Below are 17880 nucleotides of genomic sequence, written 5' to 3' on the forward strand. Positions count from 1 at the left end.
ATTTACTGTTTGTAGACTTTTTGATGATGGCCATCCTGACTGGTGTGAGGTGATACCTCATTGTAGTTTTGATTTGCATTTCTCTAATAATTAGTGATGTCGAGCATCTTCTCATGTGCCTCTTGGCCATCTGTGTGTCTTCTTTGGAGAAATGCCTATTTAGGTCTTCTGCCCATTTTTGGATTGGGTTGTTTGTTTTTTGATATTGAGCTGCGTGAGCTGCTGGTATATTTTGGAGATTAATCCTTTGCCAGTTGCTTCCTTTGCAAATATTTTCTCCCATTCTGAGGATTGTCTTTTCGTCTTGTTTGTGGTTTCCTTTGCTGTGCAAAAGATTTTAAGTTTCATTAGGTCCCATTTGTTTATTTTTATTTTCATTACTCTAGGAGGTGGGTCAAAAAAGATCTTGCTGCGATTTATGTCAAAGAGTGTTTTGCCTATGTTTTCCTCTAAGAGTTTTATAGTGTCCAGCCTTACATTTAGGTCTTTAATCCATTTTGAGTTTATTTTTGTGTATGCTGTTAGGGAGTGTTCTAATTTCATTCTTTTACATGTAGCTGTCCAGTTTTCCCAGTGCCACTTATTGAAGGGACTGTCTTTTCTCCATTGTTTATTCTTGCCTCCTTTGTCATTGATTAGGTGACCATAGGTGCATGGGTTTATCTCTGGACTTTCTATCCTGTTCCATTGATCTATATTTCTGTTTTTGTGCCAGTACCATACTGTCTTGATTACTGTAGCTTTGGAGTATAGTCTGAAGTCAGGGAACCTGATTCCTCCAGCTTCATTTTTCTTTCTCAAGATTGTTTTCACTATTCAGGGTCTTTTGTGTTTCCATACAAAAGGTAAAATTTTTTGTTCTAATTCTGTGAAAAATATCCTTGGTAATTTGATAGGGATTGCATTGAATCTGTAGATTGCTTTGGGTAGTATAGTTATTTTCACAATATTGATTCTTCCGATCCAAGAACATGGTATATCTCTCCATCTGTTTGTGTCATCTTTGATTTCTTTCATCAGTAACTTATAGTTTTCTGAGTACAGGTCTCTTACCCCTTTTAAGTCAGGCACCCCCATGCTCTACTCATCTCCAGCTCACACACACCTTTCAAATCTTTTGATTACACGATACCTTGACTAACTTGTTGGTTCTTTCCGTAGATCAAAGAGGTAGAAGTGAAGAATAAGTAATTAACAGATGACCAGATCTCTTCCCTAGCTTCCCCTTCAGTAATCTCCCAAACAAACAGTGTGGTCAAACTGTGTGAACAAGATAACATCTAGAGTGAATGAGCCTGCATGCAGTGGGGGGATGGTGACCACTCTGATCCCCATCCCAATGACTAACTGAGATTACTTCCCTCCTTCCCTTTAAAAGTTTCATGGCTGAGCAGAATCTTTGGAGGTGGTTTTTGGGGACACTGAGTCCACCATCTCCCCAGATTGCCAGCATTCTGATTAAAGGCACCTTTCCTTTCTACTATTTGTGAGTAGTGATTTTATAAGCAGCGCGCAGTGGGACCCCCATTTGATAACAAAAGGAGAGCGTGTCAAGGAGGGAGCATTAAGTGTGTCACGCACACACTTTTGAGAGCCCAAGTCAGATGAGTACAGAAGAGGCAACTATTGGATTGGATAACATGGAGGTCAAGAGGAGCTTTGGTTACATGGTAGAAGCAAAGACAGATTGGAACGGGCTGAGGGAAGAATGGGAGGTGAGAAAGGGGAAGACGTAGACAGAAATTTGACAAGGACAGGGAATAGAAGACTGTGTCAGGGGAACACGTAGCTGAAAAAGTGGGTCAAGGGATGAAAGCACATTTGAATGTGGATAGAAATGATCCAGTAGAGGGGATGAGAGAAAGGGGAGGACCAAAGGAATAAATTCTTTGAAAAAAGAAAGTAGGGACAGACCTTAGAAAGGTGGAGAAACTTCTCCTTGGTCATAACAAAGGCAGGAAGGAAATGAAGATGGTGAGCTCGGAGTTTGGCAAAGGAAGATGAGAGGGATCCTCCTATCTGATAGCTTAAATTTTCTCTATAAAATGGAAGACAAGGTCATCTGCTAAAAGTGAGAGGTAGGGAGGTCTAGGAAGGCTTGAAGAGGGAAGAGCAGGTGTAAGAATCATGGGGTGGAGGTGGGGGGACAAACGTGCTAGAAGATCATAGTTGGATGGCTGACGGTGCTGGGAGCCTATTTGAGGTAGGAAATCATGAGTTTAAAGGAAGTATCCTAATGGCCATGCCTTCTCTATAAATCCTGCAGCTTACCTAGGTGTCTGGAATCCCAATGGGAGTCTTGTCATGGAGGAGCCCTCGAACAAGGCAGAACAGCGAGCAGAGCTTTTCAGCCAGGACTCTGAAAGATCACAGCTGTCACCCTCCCTGACCTCTCAGACAGGCTTTATGAGTGAGTCTCCTCATTCTTGGCATCAGTTACCCATGTCTTAGTTTCCCTCAGACCTTGTAAAATTTACATTTCATCAGGCTGGAAACCAAAACCCATTGTGAACAAGAAAGATAACGCTCTAAAAATATCAGCTATTCATAACATTTCTCCTTTTTAAAATTACATTATCCACTCCCTTCCATGCGATCTTTGCCTAATGTGCAGTTTCCTATTTGACCTAATGACTAGAACAAGAGCAGAAAAATACAGCTACAGCCAAGGGTAGGGAAAGCAATTATTTTATGAAATATGGTAGGGTGTAAAATGTTTACTGTTATTTCCTGACCCTTAGACTGAGTTTATAGTTTCTTAAATATCTTCTCGAACTATCTGGAATTTTCTCCCTATGCATTTTAAAGACTCTGTTCAAATACCTTTTCCTTTGTGGAACTGTTGTTAATGTTTTCCTCTGTCTCACACCCTCTGGTTAAAGTTGATCTCTCTCTCCCTTTATACCCTCATTGCACCTCTTTTATAGCATAACTTGGAGCTAGGGAGCTTTTATGTTTTATACACATGTCCATCCCTCCATATGACTGTGATTGCAGGGAGACAGACTGTGTTTCAGTTTGAATGGTGCTTGGTACATAGTAAGTGCCTTTAATTGTTTGCTGAGTTGTATTGACTTCACCGTGGCTCATCTCATCCCTGCCCATTAATCTTACAAAATGGGCAGGTCCTCTATGTAAATGACTATTTCCTGAGAACTCAGTGCTTGGGCTGAGCTGAAGGAATCCCTATGCATGCCTATAAACGTGGAGCTGAGCACAGCTTGTGCCCACCTAAGGACTTCTGGGCCAGACACTCATGGATCTTGGCATCTATTCCTAGCCCATAATCTTGTATGCTTTCTTTTGGGGATGATTAATTAGAATGAGGCTCATTGTTCTCTCATGTCCACTGGGTCAAAAACATTTGTCACTGTGCTCAGCTCTCAGTAACCTGAGGGGCTGTTTAATCAAAATGTGTTGTGTGACCTGCAGATATAGTAGAGTCTATTTTTTCCACAGAGTCTATTTTTTCAATATTTGAAAGTGTCTCCAATCCTTTCCAATGGACAGATCTTACCTTCTCGGGCTCACCTAGGTCTCTAAGCCACCCCCACTGCCAAGGCTCCCTCAGACAAGCCCAGCCCGGGGGACCTGAGCTACAATAGCTTCCTTAATCTCTGTTACTCAATCCCGGGTTTCTGGGGTCCACTACTAGTTGATTGAGGGCTAATCCATTCCAGAATACTATCAGCAGAAGGGAGTTGTTTACTGTATATATTTAATGTCATATAATGTCAAGATAAATTTAAGCAATTTATCTTGAGGGCTCCAAAAGTGTACCAAATGGTTATTTTACAAATTATAGTGAAAATTTGCTCTGTGATATAGCAGTATAATGGCCCCCTTATGAAACCAGCCCTGTGCACCATCCACATCTATGATGGTGCTGATCCCTCACTGAATGGCTCTGTGTACACCCTCTGCTCCCATCCACTCTGCCCTCCACTCCACACCCAGGCAGTCACCAGGTTCTTTCACAATAGCTCACAGGAGCTTTTTCAAAACTTGCTCTTAAATCCACTCTCTTCTCACCAGTCACACTGAACTTCTTTCTGTTCTTCCAGTTGAGGGTCTATTAAGAGGTTAAGCACATGAATTCTGCTATCTACTAGCTGTGTAACTTCAGGCAAGTGATGATTTCACTGAGTTTCAGATTCCTCATCTATAAAATAAAGATATTAATAGTATACCTGCCTCATGGTATTATTTTAAGGATTAAATGAGATCATTAATGTAAAGCAATTAGAACAGCATTTGGCAAAAAGTAAGCATGTAATAAATAATAAGTATTGTAAGCATGTGATAAATCATCAGTAGTGTTCCTTGACTACTCCATACTTTCTTGCCTTAGAGCATGGAATGTTGTTAACTTCCTATTCACCTGGTTAACTATATAACCTTCATGTTTCACTTTTAAAGTAAATTCCTCGAGGAAACATTTTCTAAGCCTCCGTCCCCCCACCTCCATACCAAAACTGGGTTGAGTGATCATTTTCTTGTGTCTTATTCCCTTGGTAACCTGTACTTCCTTCTGATATCACCCATCACATTGTATTACAATAGGCTGTTTCCCATCTGTCTTTCCCATTATACTGTGAGCTCCTTGGGTGCATTCTAGGTGCCTGGCTCTTGGTTATTAATTGTTGAAGGAATGAAAAATGAAAGACTATGAATAAATAGCTTTTTCTACTTATGAAACTGTTCTTGAGCCTTGTTCTATTTTAATCTTTAATACTAATTTTAAATATCACTCTCTATATTTTTCTCTGAATCTACAGGTTCCTAGACCCTTGTTGAGGTGAAGAACAGGTTACTATGAAGTGACCTGCAAGAACAAGGTTCAGAATTCTCTCAAGTCATATTGGGAGTGCAGTCTGCGGTTAGGTATTTGCTTGTGAAGTATCCACAGGCAGTATGATCTTCTCATCATCTTTCATGTGTTTAGCCAATTCCCTACCTGCTTAGTCACTGTATGCTTAGGGAAATGTGAGATCATTTAAATACAGCAATCTAGAAAGCAATGCATATTAACACATAATGCATTATTTCTCTTTAACAGTGTGGAAAAGGTGGCTAGAATCAACTGTATTTCTGTTAGAATGAAGATACGAATTCATTTTCACTCACAGATTGTCTCATTGTCAGCCCCTTGGCAATCAATATTTCCAGTTCTATAAATTTAGATGAAAATTACTTAGCATCTTTTAGAAATCCAGAGGGGGAAGCTGTTGTTAGTCTGAATCCCTCCTCCTTTGAACATCCCCTCCCCTTTTTGCAGCCGTCTTTATAGGCTGGGTATATTCCCAACAGGCAAGTCAACTACAGCATGGGTAATGTATCATGGTGGTCTCTCTGAATAGCCCATAAGAATGAGCAGCAGACAGCTTCTTGCTTGATTTGCCTGAATCCTCACTCTGTCCCTCTCTCTCCTGGTTCTAAAGCCCTGGAATGGTGCTGCCACCATTGATCCTCATTCATTGCCACTCCTGATTCAGGGCTGCTGCCTGCTGTCCCCAATTTTGCACCTCACTTGCTCCTACCAAGGATAGTTCAGGTACTTGATGACCTCCACTGCCTCAGATGGAAGCTCTCAGCAGGCCTGAGCATTCGTTCTACAGAGTCCAGGTCCTGCCCCATCATGAGAGTCTGTTGGGGAGAGAGGGGACATAGATTTTCTGCCTTGACCTGCTCTGCAGGTCGACAGTTAGGAATGGAGCCTTGTTGGGAAAAAGGGGTTGGTGTGTCCAAAGGCAGGACTGGAAGGGAGAATTTCAGTGTGCTTCTCACGCAGGGCATCAGATGGCCATTTCTGGAGAAATTCAGAGACCATGGACTAGACACTATGACTTTAGGGACTTGGTAAAATTCTGTAGCCTCGGTTACTTCCACGTGGTTGTTAGTTTGTCACCCCTGTACAATGTCCCTGTAGTGATCGAGAAAACAAGGAAACAAAGAAACAAACAAAAGCACCCTACACAACATGAAGAACTTGTTAGCTTTCTTGGGGTGAGGTGGCAAAGTGAGGAATTGCCTCGCAAACGTCAAGATTAATGGGGGGAGAGTCACTGAACGATAGGTTGGTGGTTGCATGTTCTGAGAGCTGAGGAAAACAGGCTGAGTCTGGGGGTGGGGAGCTGGGAGTTTGTCTGTACTAAAAAAGGGGCCCAACACAGACATTCCTTGCCAGGTCAAGCAAAACTATTCTAACATCAATGAAAAATGAAGGACTAAAGCTGTCTCAAGGCAAGGAAGAAGGAAGAATAGAGGTGTATGTTTTACCAAATGAGGAAAGACACATGGGGAAAGTTCTGAGAGGTGGCAGCTGTGATCCAGATGTTTTCCAGCAAGCAAATGAAAGAACTGGAAAAGCAAGTTATAAACTCTTCTGAGTATGTAGAAATAGCCTGTCTTGCTTTGGCTGAGGATAAAAAGACCTGCAAATTGCATAGGTGCCTAGAAAAGTCAGGGTAGCAGACACTGTTTGTTGCGAATTCAATACTCACTCTCCCTCCTACTTCCTAAAAGCAACGTGATTTTGCTCATGAATTTACTCTTCTTCATGAAGCCATTTTGGTCAATGGGAAGCTGACATGCTCTTCCCATCTCTAGGGCATAGTTTAAGCCCATGATGACAATCTCATTCCTAAAGCCTGTGATTGGTTCAGAAAGGGAGCGTGTTCCAAATTTGCTAACAAGATAAGAAGGAAGACTGAAAAAAGATTCCTGAGTTCATTCCTAAGAAAGAAACATGGAAAGAGATAGTCCCTTTCTTCCTCTAGATGTTGTCACATCTGGATGAAATACCTGGAAGTAGTAGCCATTTGCCATAAACCTGCTGATGAAGTCAACATACAAAGTGGGCAGAGAAAAGGAAATTGTAGAGGTTGAGCTGGGGCCTTGCTGTACCACATCTGGAAAAGCCTCATCTGTGGACCTACTATTTAAACCCCTTTGAGTTGGGGCTTTCTTGTATCTGTAGCCCAAAGGATCCCATTGAATAAAGAAGGCTTCTGTCCCCTCTGGGCTCTTCTGGGACTGAGGCACACTTGGACTCAGCTGCAGCATCTTCCTGGTCCAGGAATTTCGCAAACTCGGTCTGAAATCTTTGTGGGTCTCAGAGTCCCATTCATTTCCCCTAGAACTTAATTCGCTTTCCATCGCATTTTGGGGTGAGGTTGGGAGGAAAGGTGAGTTGGGGAAATTTTCCTCAGAGATCCCCAAAGTTAAGAGGAAAAGGGACATACTTACTTTTCCAAAAGTGCAGGCAGTGCTGAGGTGACAGGTGGGTTGCCTTTCCCATTGGGTGATTCTGACTGAATGGAAAACAGGAGACAGAGAATTGAGGATCAGCTAGGAAGGAAGAAGCCAGGGCCGACAGGTCTCCGATGATGCTGGGGAGGGGTTGCTGCTGCCCCTCTTTCCCCTTCCCCCTCCCCAAGCTTTCTAATCTGTATCTGAGCCCAGGCACTGGCCCTTCCTCAGGCCTCCTCTGCCCTCCTTTCCTGGGTGTTCTTTCCCTCTGGAGCACAGGCAATGTGCACATTTTCCTTCTCTCTTCCAAGTTTCCTTGAATAAGGGAAAGAGTTTACATCTTGAGGCTCCATTCTGGAAGGGAGCCATCGGTTTCTCTCTATTCCCTGTTTACTGACTTGGACTAAATACCAGGGAAGCTCCTACCAAATGCAGGTCCCAAGGCCCCTGGGATGGATTCACACAAGCCCATCACTGCCCTCGAGATGCAGTTCCAAGCACAACGCTCAGGAGATACCTGCCATTACTAAAAGCTCAAGGCATCAGAAATTTCTTTATAATAAATTCCCCAGGAATACCACGTTGTTTTGCTGCAATGGATTTGGTTTAAGCAATGGCTTTCAACTCTGCCTGTATGTTAGAATCGCCTGGGGGATATTTTCTTAAAGTACTGATCCAATCCACAATCTTAGGTTGGGGCCTAGGCATTGAATGTTTTAGAAGTACCCTATGTGATTTTAATGGATAGCCCTGATTGCTAACCCCTAGTCTAAAGGAATATATATATATTTGGAAGCCACATTATACATTTAGTATAGAATGGGAAATAGTCCCTGTTAAAACCACTAACTAGTTCTCCTAAGAGTTTTAGGTAAGATTAACCAGATTCACAAAGTTCTGGAATCTAGAAAATATTTTGTTTATAGGAATAGCCTTTGTTTTTAAAAAAAATTGAAGTGGATTTTTTTTTCTGATTATAAGTAATACATTCTTACTCTAGAAGTATAAAGAGGCATCAAGAAAATTAAAATCACCTGTGATTTTACCATTGCCCAGAGATAACCATTATTAGTAGTTTTACTTACATTCTTCCAGAATTTTCTGCTTACACACAGAAAAACACTCTTAAACTACAAAACAGAGTTATGCTGTATATACTGGGGTTTTGCTTTTTGTTAATAATAAATTATGGACTTTTTTCATGTCGATAAATAAAATTTTATATTTTAATCATATATTTAGCAGCTGCATAGAAACCCCTTATTGAGCTTTTCATAATTTATTAAACCAATCTCTTACTAATGGGAATTCTGGCTATTTCCAATTTTTCAATGTTGTAAACAACGCTGTAATGAATCAAAGCAGGGTAACATTGAGTTTAAGAACTCAGGCTCTGGAATCAGAGGGCCTAGGGTTCAAAGCTCAGCTTACCAAGTACTCCATAATGCAATCTTCAGCTGCTTAAACCCACTGCAGAGTGGAGGGTTCTGGTTTAAGCATGAAAAGACACACGCTTTGCAAGGAACACTCTCTGAGCTGCCAGCACCTTGCTCAAGGACACTGAGTCTTCTCAGGGCAGTACAAGACCTGGGGCCTGGTCTATACTGAGGCTTCTGAACCCATAGCCCAGAATCTGTGCTGGGAATTTCCTCACTTTGTTGACCCTACCCCATCCAGGTCACCCCCATAGTTGTGAGCCTGAGGCCCAGGAGGCAAGCATTATCATACTCACCAGGGCTGGTAAGGAGGGGATGGGAGATGAGCTGGGTGACTGGCCAGGCAGGTTCAGGATATTAAACTTGGGCACCACGGCAACGCTGACCCTCCGGCGGGGCATGTTCTGTGGGAAGAGAAGGGATCAGGCCTACTGTCATGGAGGGGGCAGCACCCAAAGTTCAGAAAGGCCTGGGAAATGCCTACTAATTCCAAATGCTGTGTTCAATGGATATCCTGGTTTTAGGGTAGTGATGGTGCTGGGGGTTGGTGTAGAGAGAGTGGCCAAAATTAACAAATTTTTTTATTAGTGATGAGTGATTTCTCAACATGTTCTGATTTTAATTTCTCAGATCCTGAAGAGATGGAACAGAAATGACGCCCAGTCATTGGACAGTGTATGAAACCCTGGATAGTGTATGAAAATGATCTATGGCAATACCAAAGTTTGTGCATCATTTCATGTTCATTAAAGAGATGGTGCAGTCCTGGAAGCCACGAGCAAGGGAAGGTTGGAGGATGAGCTAGCAAGGTTCGGAAGCTGAGTGAGAACCTGTGGATCCAAGAATGACTGATTTCCTGGCTGACTGTGGAAACTTCTGTCTTTCTTTCCCCAGTATTCCTTGAACATGCATACCTTTCCCAGCGAGAGGGACATGGACCGCGCTGTGCGAGGGACCCCATCTTCTGCAGCAGGAGGGAACAGAGAAGAACCCAGGTTAGTTTTCAGAGTAGGCTCCAGCAGGAAGCAGATAGCAGAAACTAAGCCAAGGTATCTATGGGCCAGAACTGACCCTCAAGGGATGTCCCAAGGGCCTAGGTGCAGAGGTCACTGAATTTGACACTTGACCTTTTGAGACAATCATCTGCAGAGTGGGTTTTTTTGGGGGACACAGCCTTCATCCTAACTCCTCTGGGCACTATGAGAATCCCTAGTCTTGCACCTCTGGTCTCCACCTCACACCACCACACGGTCTCTGGGTTATGCCGTGGAGAGTATGTGAAGATTCCTCGTAGCAATCCAGGGCTTATTGGGTCATTTCTTGCTCATTCAAGGAATGTACAGTCACAGAAATTATGGGCAAGGAAGGTGTGGTGTCAATAAAAAATGGAAACTTGTTGACAACAGTAATTTCAATATGTCATCTACAAAATAATTCAGAACAAAAGAAACTAGCACCCCTGGATTTTCTTCTCCTTAGTACATATATTAAGTGATATGTAAAATATGTAAAATTCATGTAAAATATTTAGCACCACACCTGGATAATACTACCACTAGAAAACACCAGTATGTGTAGAGAAAGGTTTTTGACAGCTCAATTCAGTTTGATTCAGTTTGACCAACACCATCTAGTCTGTATAGCTGTCTATTCCTCATATTCATGTATTTTAGGTGTTTCTCTTGAAAAGCACATAACTAACACTTTTTCTTAATCTAATCTGAGGTTTTCTATTAACCAACAAGTCTAAGTTGTTTATATTTCTTGTGATTGATATATTTCTACCATCTCATTTTGTAGTTTATATTTGCTTCATTAATTGAATTTTTTCTAACCTTCTCTCCCCCCAAATTGGTTTGGAATTTATATATTTTAGTTGTAATCTTTAGTGTGCCCCCTTAAACTTTTAACATGTTACATGACATTAGATTTTAAATGAATCAAGATCTCTATCCTTTTCTTGAATCAACCTTAAAAAAATGATCATGCCTTTGAACTTAAATTATATTGTTTTTCAGTATTTTTAAAATTAATTAATTAATTAAAATTTATTTTTGGCTGCCTTGGGTCTTCGTTGCTGCGCACGGGCTTTCTCTAGTAGAGGCGAGTGGGGGGCTATTCTTCATTGCAGTGAGCGGGCTTCTCATTGCGGTGGCTTCTCTTGTTGTGGAGCATGGGCTCTAGGTGCACGGGCTTCAGTAGCTGTGGCACGCGGGCTCAGTAGTTGTGGCACATGGGCTCAGTAGTTTTGGCTCATGGGCTCTAGAGCACAGGCTCAGTAGTTGTGGCGCACAGGCTTAGTTGCTCCACAGCATGTGGGATCTTCCCCGACCAGGGCTCAAACCCATGTCCCCTGCATTGGCAGGCGGATTCTTAACCACTGTGCCACAAGGGAAGTCCCTGTTTTTCAGTATTTTTATTTCACTTTGTTTTTGAAATCCCAAATTATGATGATTGTTGTTTTACACAGTGAATGCTTATTTAGATTTACCCACATGTTTACAAATGTCTTTGATCACCATCCCTTCTTGCTTCTGACTTTCTTTTGATCTCAATTTTATTTTTCCCCAAGTACATCCTTTAGTTGTTCTCTTAGCAAGGATCTGTGAGAGGTAACCTTTCTCAGTTGTTGCCATAAAATGTTTTTACAAAGCCCGCAAGCTTGCATGATAGTTTACTTGGTAGTATTATCTCCAGGTTGACAGTTATTTTCTCTCAGCTCTTTGGACACTACTTCATTGTCTCCTGGTACTATTATTGGTCTTGGAAATTGCCATTCCTTTGTGAATAATCCGTCTTCTCTCTCTGGTTATTTTTAAGAACTGCACTCTGTCCTTGGGGTTCTAAAGTTTCTCTCTGATGTGTTTTTGTTTCTTTTGCTTGGGAGTCTCTGTACTTCCTAAATGCAAGGATTCATGTCTTTCTTTAGTTTTGGAAAATTCTCAGATCCTGGGAAATTCCTTTGAATATTTTCCCTCCCTTATTCTCTCATTATGGATCTCCTAATAAAAGTATTTTGAAGTTTCTCATTCTATATCTCGTATCACATTTCTTTCATATTTAAATTAATTTATCCCTCTGAACTGAATTTTGGGTGACTTCTTCAAATCTGTTTTCTGGTTGACAAATTTTTTCCTCAACTGTTCCTAATCTGCTGTAAATGTTGTTCCAATCAGGATAAGCTAGGCTATGCTACAATAATAAACAACCCCAAAGCCTTAGTGGGTTATAACAACTAAGATTTATTTCTTGCTTTTGCTACATGTCCATTTGCTTATGAGTTGGCAGCAGGCTCTGCCCTGCATCCCCTCACTCAAGACTCAGGCTGATGGAGCTTCTACTATTTTGGAGCAGTGATGGTTGTCATGTCTGGACAAAGAAACATAGGGCAAATGGCACACTAGTTCTTACGGACCTCAGCTCAAGTGCGACACATGTCCCTCCACTGACATTTAATGCCAAATCACATGGCCTCACCTAATTTCAAGGGGATGGAGAAGAAGTGTGCCCATCTGAATGGGCACATTCAGGAAGAGGAGATTTGAATATTGAGGAATAGCTTCAATTCTAATAACTACCACTCCTAAACAACTGAGTTTTTAATTTCCACGCCTCTATTCCTCATTTCTAGGATTCTATTTTATTCTTTTTTTGATGGTTGTATTCTTCTATTCTCATATTTCTGATTTGTTCTTTTATGCCTTTAATAATTTTACACATATCGTTAAAAAATGTATCAGATTGTTTTATTATCTGCTATCTTTATCATATAATCCTGTGGTTTGGGTGTCTGATGATTCCTGCTTGTGGTACATTGTTTTCCTAGTTTATAATTCTATATTGTAAACTCATCTTCTGTGAAGCTTTACTTAGAGGATCCTGTGTCTCCTGGGCACAGGGTGTGTCTCTCCAGAGTGATTTATGTTTGTTTCCAGCAGTGTTCCTAGCAGCACCATTGTGATGTTCTTTTCAGAATCTCTGCATATTGCATCATCACTTTTGTTATGGCATGTACTTTGTGGGCATGCACTTTTCCTATGAGGAAGGAGAAAGTGTTTTTTTCTTACTAGAGCCCAGGGTGAAACAGATAAACTTCCTTGATTTGTTCCATTGTGAGTTGGTGAGTGTTCCACAGATGCAGTCCTCGGAAAGTCTTAACTTTCTATGGGAGGCTCAGAGTCAACTCTCTGCCTTGGGTGTCCGAGGCCTCATCTCAGATTGCGTGTGAGTGCAAAAGCCCAGAGCCCAGATAGCTGAGGCTGACTCTATCCTCAAGGAAAGCTGCAGGGTCAGCTTGGTTTCAGTTCTCTTTTCTTTTCTTGTATCTGAGTATTTCAATTTCTTTTCCTGTGGATTCAGCTATTCTTTTTTTTTTTTTTTTTTTTTTTTGCGGTATGTGGGCCTCTCACTGTTGTGGCCTCTCCCGGTGCGGAGCACAGGCTCCGGACGCGCAGGCTCAGCAGCCATGGCTCATAGGCCCAGCCGCTCCGCGGCATGTGGGATCTTCCCAGACCGAGGCACGAACCCGTGTCCCCTGCATCGGCAGGCGGACTCTCAACCACTGCGCCACCAGGGAAGCCCCAGCTATTCTTTTAGACTAATGTTTGCTTCACTTTATCCAGCAGAAATTTCTAAGTATTTGTAGTCAAAGGATTTTCAAGTTTTCCAGTCAGCCAAAACAGCAGAACCAGAAAATATTCTTTGTGTATGAAGAGTTCATACAGTTAATAAAATACCAATCTCACAAGTGGGCAAAGAATTAGAGAATTTACACAAGTAGAAATACAAATGCCCAATAAATATTTGAAAAGGTCAAGAAATACAAATTAAAACTATGGGAAGAGATACGATATTGGCCCATCAAAATCAAAAATATTTTCAAAAAGAAAAGCCAAGAATGTCCGTGGCACAATGAATTGAACATCACCGTTACCCATTAAATGGAAATATCAATGGGTTATTTGGAAATAATTTGCTTTAAGAGCCTTATATGACATATATACACTAATATGTATAAAATAGATAACTAATAAGAACCTGCTGTATAAAGAAAAAAAAAGATTAGTGACATAAACTCTGAATCTGTCTGTCATCAGAATTCCCTGTTAAAATGCAAATCCACCTGACAGAGGGAATGACTGTTCTTTATTAATCACAGAAAACTGAGCATATATTAGTTTGTCACCATTAAATATAGAGAGCAAATATACAAGGAATTGAACACAAAACTGGGGCATTTTTTACAGTAGAATGGACAAAGGTAAGATTTCAGGGATATATTTGAGTCAAGGGACAACATGAAGGTCTCTAAGTGGGAAAAGATGCCTTGAGAACAAACCTCACTTGTTTCCCATTTTTTAAAGGTAAACCTGGAGTACTATGACTAGAGAGAATCTATGAGATATTTATATTGACTCTTGATTAATTTCGTCTAAAAGCTAGGCATTGCAATGACACTACTTTATTGATGATTCTGGTCACAACTCCTGTCATTTGAAGTTTGTGTTTTTTTCCCTCTCTGGATATTTGGTAAAAGTGACTTTTCCCCTGAAGCTCCCTAGTGACTATTCAATTCTCTGTTTCAGTTTGTTTAATAAAGATCTTATTTATATGGAAAAAAAAGAGCCTTCGAAATATTCCTTTCCCCTGAGCTAGTATTTACACTTCTGGAAATCTACCTTAAGGAAATAATCCAAAATGCAGGCAATCAGCATGTTTCATATTCAGAAAAAAAAAACAGATGTTTTTTTTTCTTCTGAATGTGTATCACCTTTCTTGAAATCAGAGATATTTTTCTTTCACTGTAGTCTTCAGGCACAGACAAAGATTGCATATATGACAAAGAAGTCATATAAAAGCTTAAATAACAACCACCATCAGGGAATGGTCACAGAGTATCTGATGGGCACATCCGACCCCTCTGCACCAGCCCAAGCTGAGGTGTAGCTTGGAAAAACAGTGGAGTGCGAACAGATGTGTGAAAACTACCCATTCACCGTTCAACACTCAACTACCGGCTCCCGTCTGACTGTAAGCACTTTCTCAGGCCCCCAGACTGAATGTGGGACTCTGCCATGTGCGCCCATAAAATCTGCTTACATCTGTCACAGCACTGCTTACACTGCCCCGCCCTCACCACAGGTTGGGAACTTCTTTGGGTCAGGGGCTGGGTACACTTCACCTCTGTATTCCAGTATCACGTGGGCACACCAGAGATGCTCAATAAATGTCTGTAGAATGAATGGATGAGACTCACGGGCAACTGTGCTCATTCCATAAATCGTGGGTAAGGTGGTTCACAGGAGACCCTGCACCTTGCAGGACAATACTGTAAGAGTACACATGTTAGGATTTCTTTGGTGGTAGCTTCTCCAACTTCCAACACTGACAGAGAGAGGTTTCTTAGAGGCCCAGATGCATGTGGGTCAGGAGCCTTGCTGCCAAGACCGAAGTAGACGGTTTGGAGCATGTGTACGCTGCCTTTGGACCCTGGGAAGCGTCACTGATATTCCCCAGGAAACTTGTGAAACCTCCTGTTTATAAAGGTTTCTCCATCTGTTATACTTTGTGTACTTTCCCTCCTTCTGCTTTTGGTAACACGGATGTTTGCATTCCAACAGGGATTCCTGTTGCTAAAAGGTCTGTTTTCTCCTGCTAACACCACACCTCATCAGCCAGAGCCCAAACCCTGGCAAGCTCCCAAGGAAAGATACAGGTCCACAGCACCATCCTCCTTCTCCTGGACTGCGGCAAAGCCTCCTAACTCGTCTCTCCATCCCTCAATGTCCACACTCTCCTAATGCATCGTCCACTCTGAAGTCAGCAATCTTCTAAAAATAAAATCTGACTATGTCGGCTGGTGTAAACCCACCGGTGTCTCCTCACTGCCTGGAGGACAAAGACCCAGATTGTTCACAGGGCCTGGCATGTGGCCCTGGTCTAACAAGTCTTACCTTCAACATGTCACTGTCACACTCCAACACCCCAAACCACAGCAGACTGTTTGTTTCGTAGTCTTCTCAGCCCAACCTCCACGCCTTTGCACGTGCTGTTTCCTCCACTCGGGGTGTATTTCTCCCTTTAGCCTGGAGAACTCCTACTTTTACTTTAAAACACTGCAACTCTCCTACTGTATAGCACAGGGAACTATATTCAATAGTCTGTGATACAATGTTCACTGCAGCACTATTTACAATAGCCAGGACATGGAAGCAACCTAAGTGTCCATCGACAGATGAATAGATGAAGAAGATGTGGCACATATATACAATGGAATATTACTCGGCCATAAAAAGGAATGAAATTGAGTTATTTGTAGTGAGGTGGATGGACCTAGAGTCTGTCATACTGAGTGAGGTAAGTCAGAAAGAGAAAAACAAATACCGTATGCTAACACATATATATGGAATCTAAAAAAAAAAAAGGTCAAGAAGAACCTAGGGGCAGGACAGGAATAAAGACACAGACATAGGGAATGGACTTGAGGACACGGGTAAGGGGAAGGGTAAGCTGGGAAGAAGTGAGAGAGTGGCATGGACATATATACACTACCAAATGTAAAACTGATAGCTAGTGGGAAGCAGCCACATAGCACAGGGAGATCAGCTTGGTGCTTTGTGACCACCTAGAGGGGTGGGATAGGGAAGGTGGGAGGGAGACGCAAGAGGGAAGGGATATGGGGATATATGTATACGTATAGCTGATTCACTTTGTTATACAGCAGAAACTAACATACCATTGTAAAGCAATTATACTCCAATAAAGATGTTAAAATAAATAAATAAATAACAATGATATTCTCCTGAAAAAAAAAAGTCTGTGATAGACCATAACAGAAAAGAATATGAAAAGGAATGTATATATATGTATAACTGAGTCACTTTGCTGTACAGCAGTAATTAACACAACATTGTAAATCAACTATACTTCAATAAAAAAATAAAAAACAAAACAAAACAAAACAAAAACCACAGCAACTCAATATCAAGTGGAATCAGATGGCCCTTCCTCTGTGCTTCTATAGCAATCTGTATAGAACTTCTTTAAAAAAGAGTATTTCTTTAAAGCATTTGTCTTGCCCACGAGTCTAACAGTTATCTCAGCAGTATCTCCTTTGCCCAGGCTCTCACTCCACCCCTCTGCCCAGACTCCATCTCTCACCTGCATTACTGTAATAGTCGCTTTGTGGGTTTCCTTGTCTCTGGCTTTACCCCAGTAATGTAATTGCCACATCATTGCCGGAGGGAATCTTCTAAACTATATATGATCATGTCATTTCCCTGATTAAAATCTTTGGTTGGATCCCTAATGCTTTCCAGGATAAAGTGCAATTTCCTTAGCATGTGCTGCCCAAAGTGGGGACCCCAAAGCACAAAGGTTGTAAGGTTTGGGGTGTGCCACTCTCACAAAGGAGGTTTTGAATTCTTGCAGCCTATGGGCTTTGCATCAGTGATCAGCTTCTCTGGTTACTTTTATCAGGAGTTGCTTGGGGGCCATTCATGCTTTCTGGTTCCAGGCCCCCAAGCTCACAGGAACAGTGACTGTGAGGCCCCTGTGGGCAGCATTGGGCCAGGCAGCAAGCTTTGCTCACCCTAACACAGGCCCCGGGGCTGTCCCATAGGTATGATCCTAGGCTGGGTCCATCAGGGACCCAATATCACAGGGCCAAGGTCGGGGGTGGGCAGGAACCCAGTTCCTTACCAGAGGGGCCACAGCTGCGGCTTGAATTCTGATTTGCAAGTTTTTTAAACTCCATGAGCTCTGCATGGTCCTTCTCATACGTCCTCTTCAGGTTCTCCACATACTGCATCATCACTTCTGTTGCTTTCGACATGCGCTTTTCCTGCAGGGAAGAAGAGTGTGAACACACAGGGCATTTGGATGAAAAGCTCATCAGCACTGTTTGCTCTGAGCCACGCTCTGGGCTGGGGGACTCGAAAGGATACAAGGACCAATCAGACGTGACTCTGCCCTCTAAGAGTTTGCTGTCTGGGATGTGAGTTGAGACGGGGCTCAGGCACCTGCACTCAGGGATAACAAGGATGAGCGCAGCCACAAAGCCTCAGGAGATGAGAGGGAGCAGAGTCATCTCTGCTTGCAGAGAATAGGTCAGGGGAGGCTTCTTGAGACGGAGTGAAGTGCTGTAGGGCCTGGGCACATAGCTATGGGCAGGAGAGACAAAGAGCATTAGCCA

The 17880-nt window shown here is 42.1% G+C and overlaps 1 protein-coding gene across 4 annotated transcripts in view; it reads right to left on the reverse strand.

Moving 5' to 3' along the window:
- Positions 1 to 17880, reverse strand: part of IRAG1 (inositol 1,4,5-triphosphate receptor associated 1) — a 121405-nt gene that overhangs the window by 11620 nt on the left and 91905 nt on the right. For all 4 annotated transcript variants that reach the window (XM_082626811.1, XM_082626810.1, XM_082626809.1 and 1 more), the window contains 4 exons: positions 17388 to 17529; positions 9602 to 9651; positions 8984 to 9091; positions 7249 to 7313 (listed from right to left, as the gene is read on the reverse strand). In XM_082626811.1, the coding sequence (XP_082482937.1) occupies positions 7249 to 7313; positions 8984 to 9091; positions 9602 to 9651; positions 17388 to 17529 (365 nt within the window). The remainder of the gene's footprint in view (positions 1 to 7248; positions 7314 to 8983; positions 9092 to 9601; positions 9652 to 17387; positions 17530 to 17880) is intronic.

This window comes from Mesoplodon mirus, assembly GCF_964341445.2.
Source record: "Mesoplodon mirus genome assembly, chromosome: 7".
NCBI lineage: Eukaryota > Metazoa > Chordata > Mammalia > Artiodactyla > Ziphiidae > Mesoplodon > Mesoplodon mirus.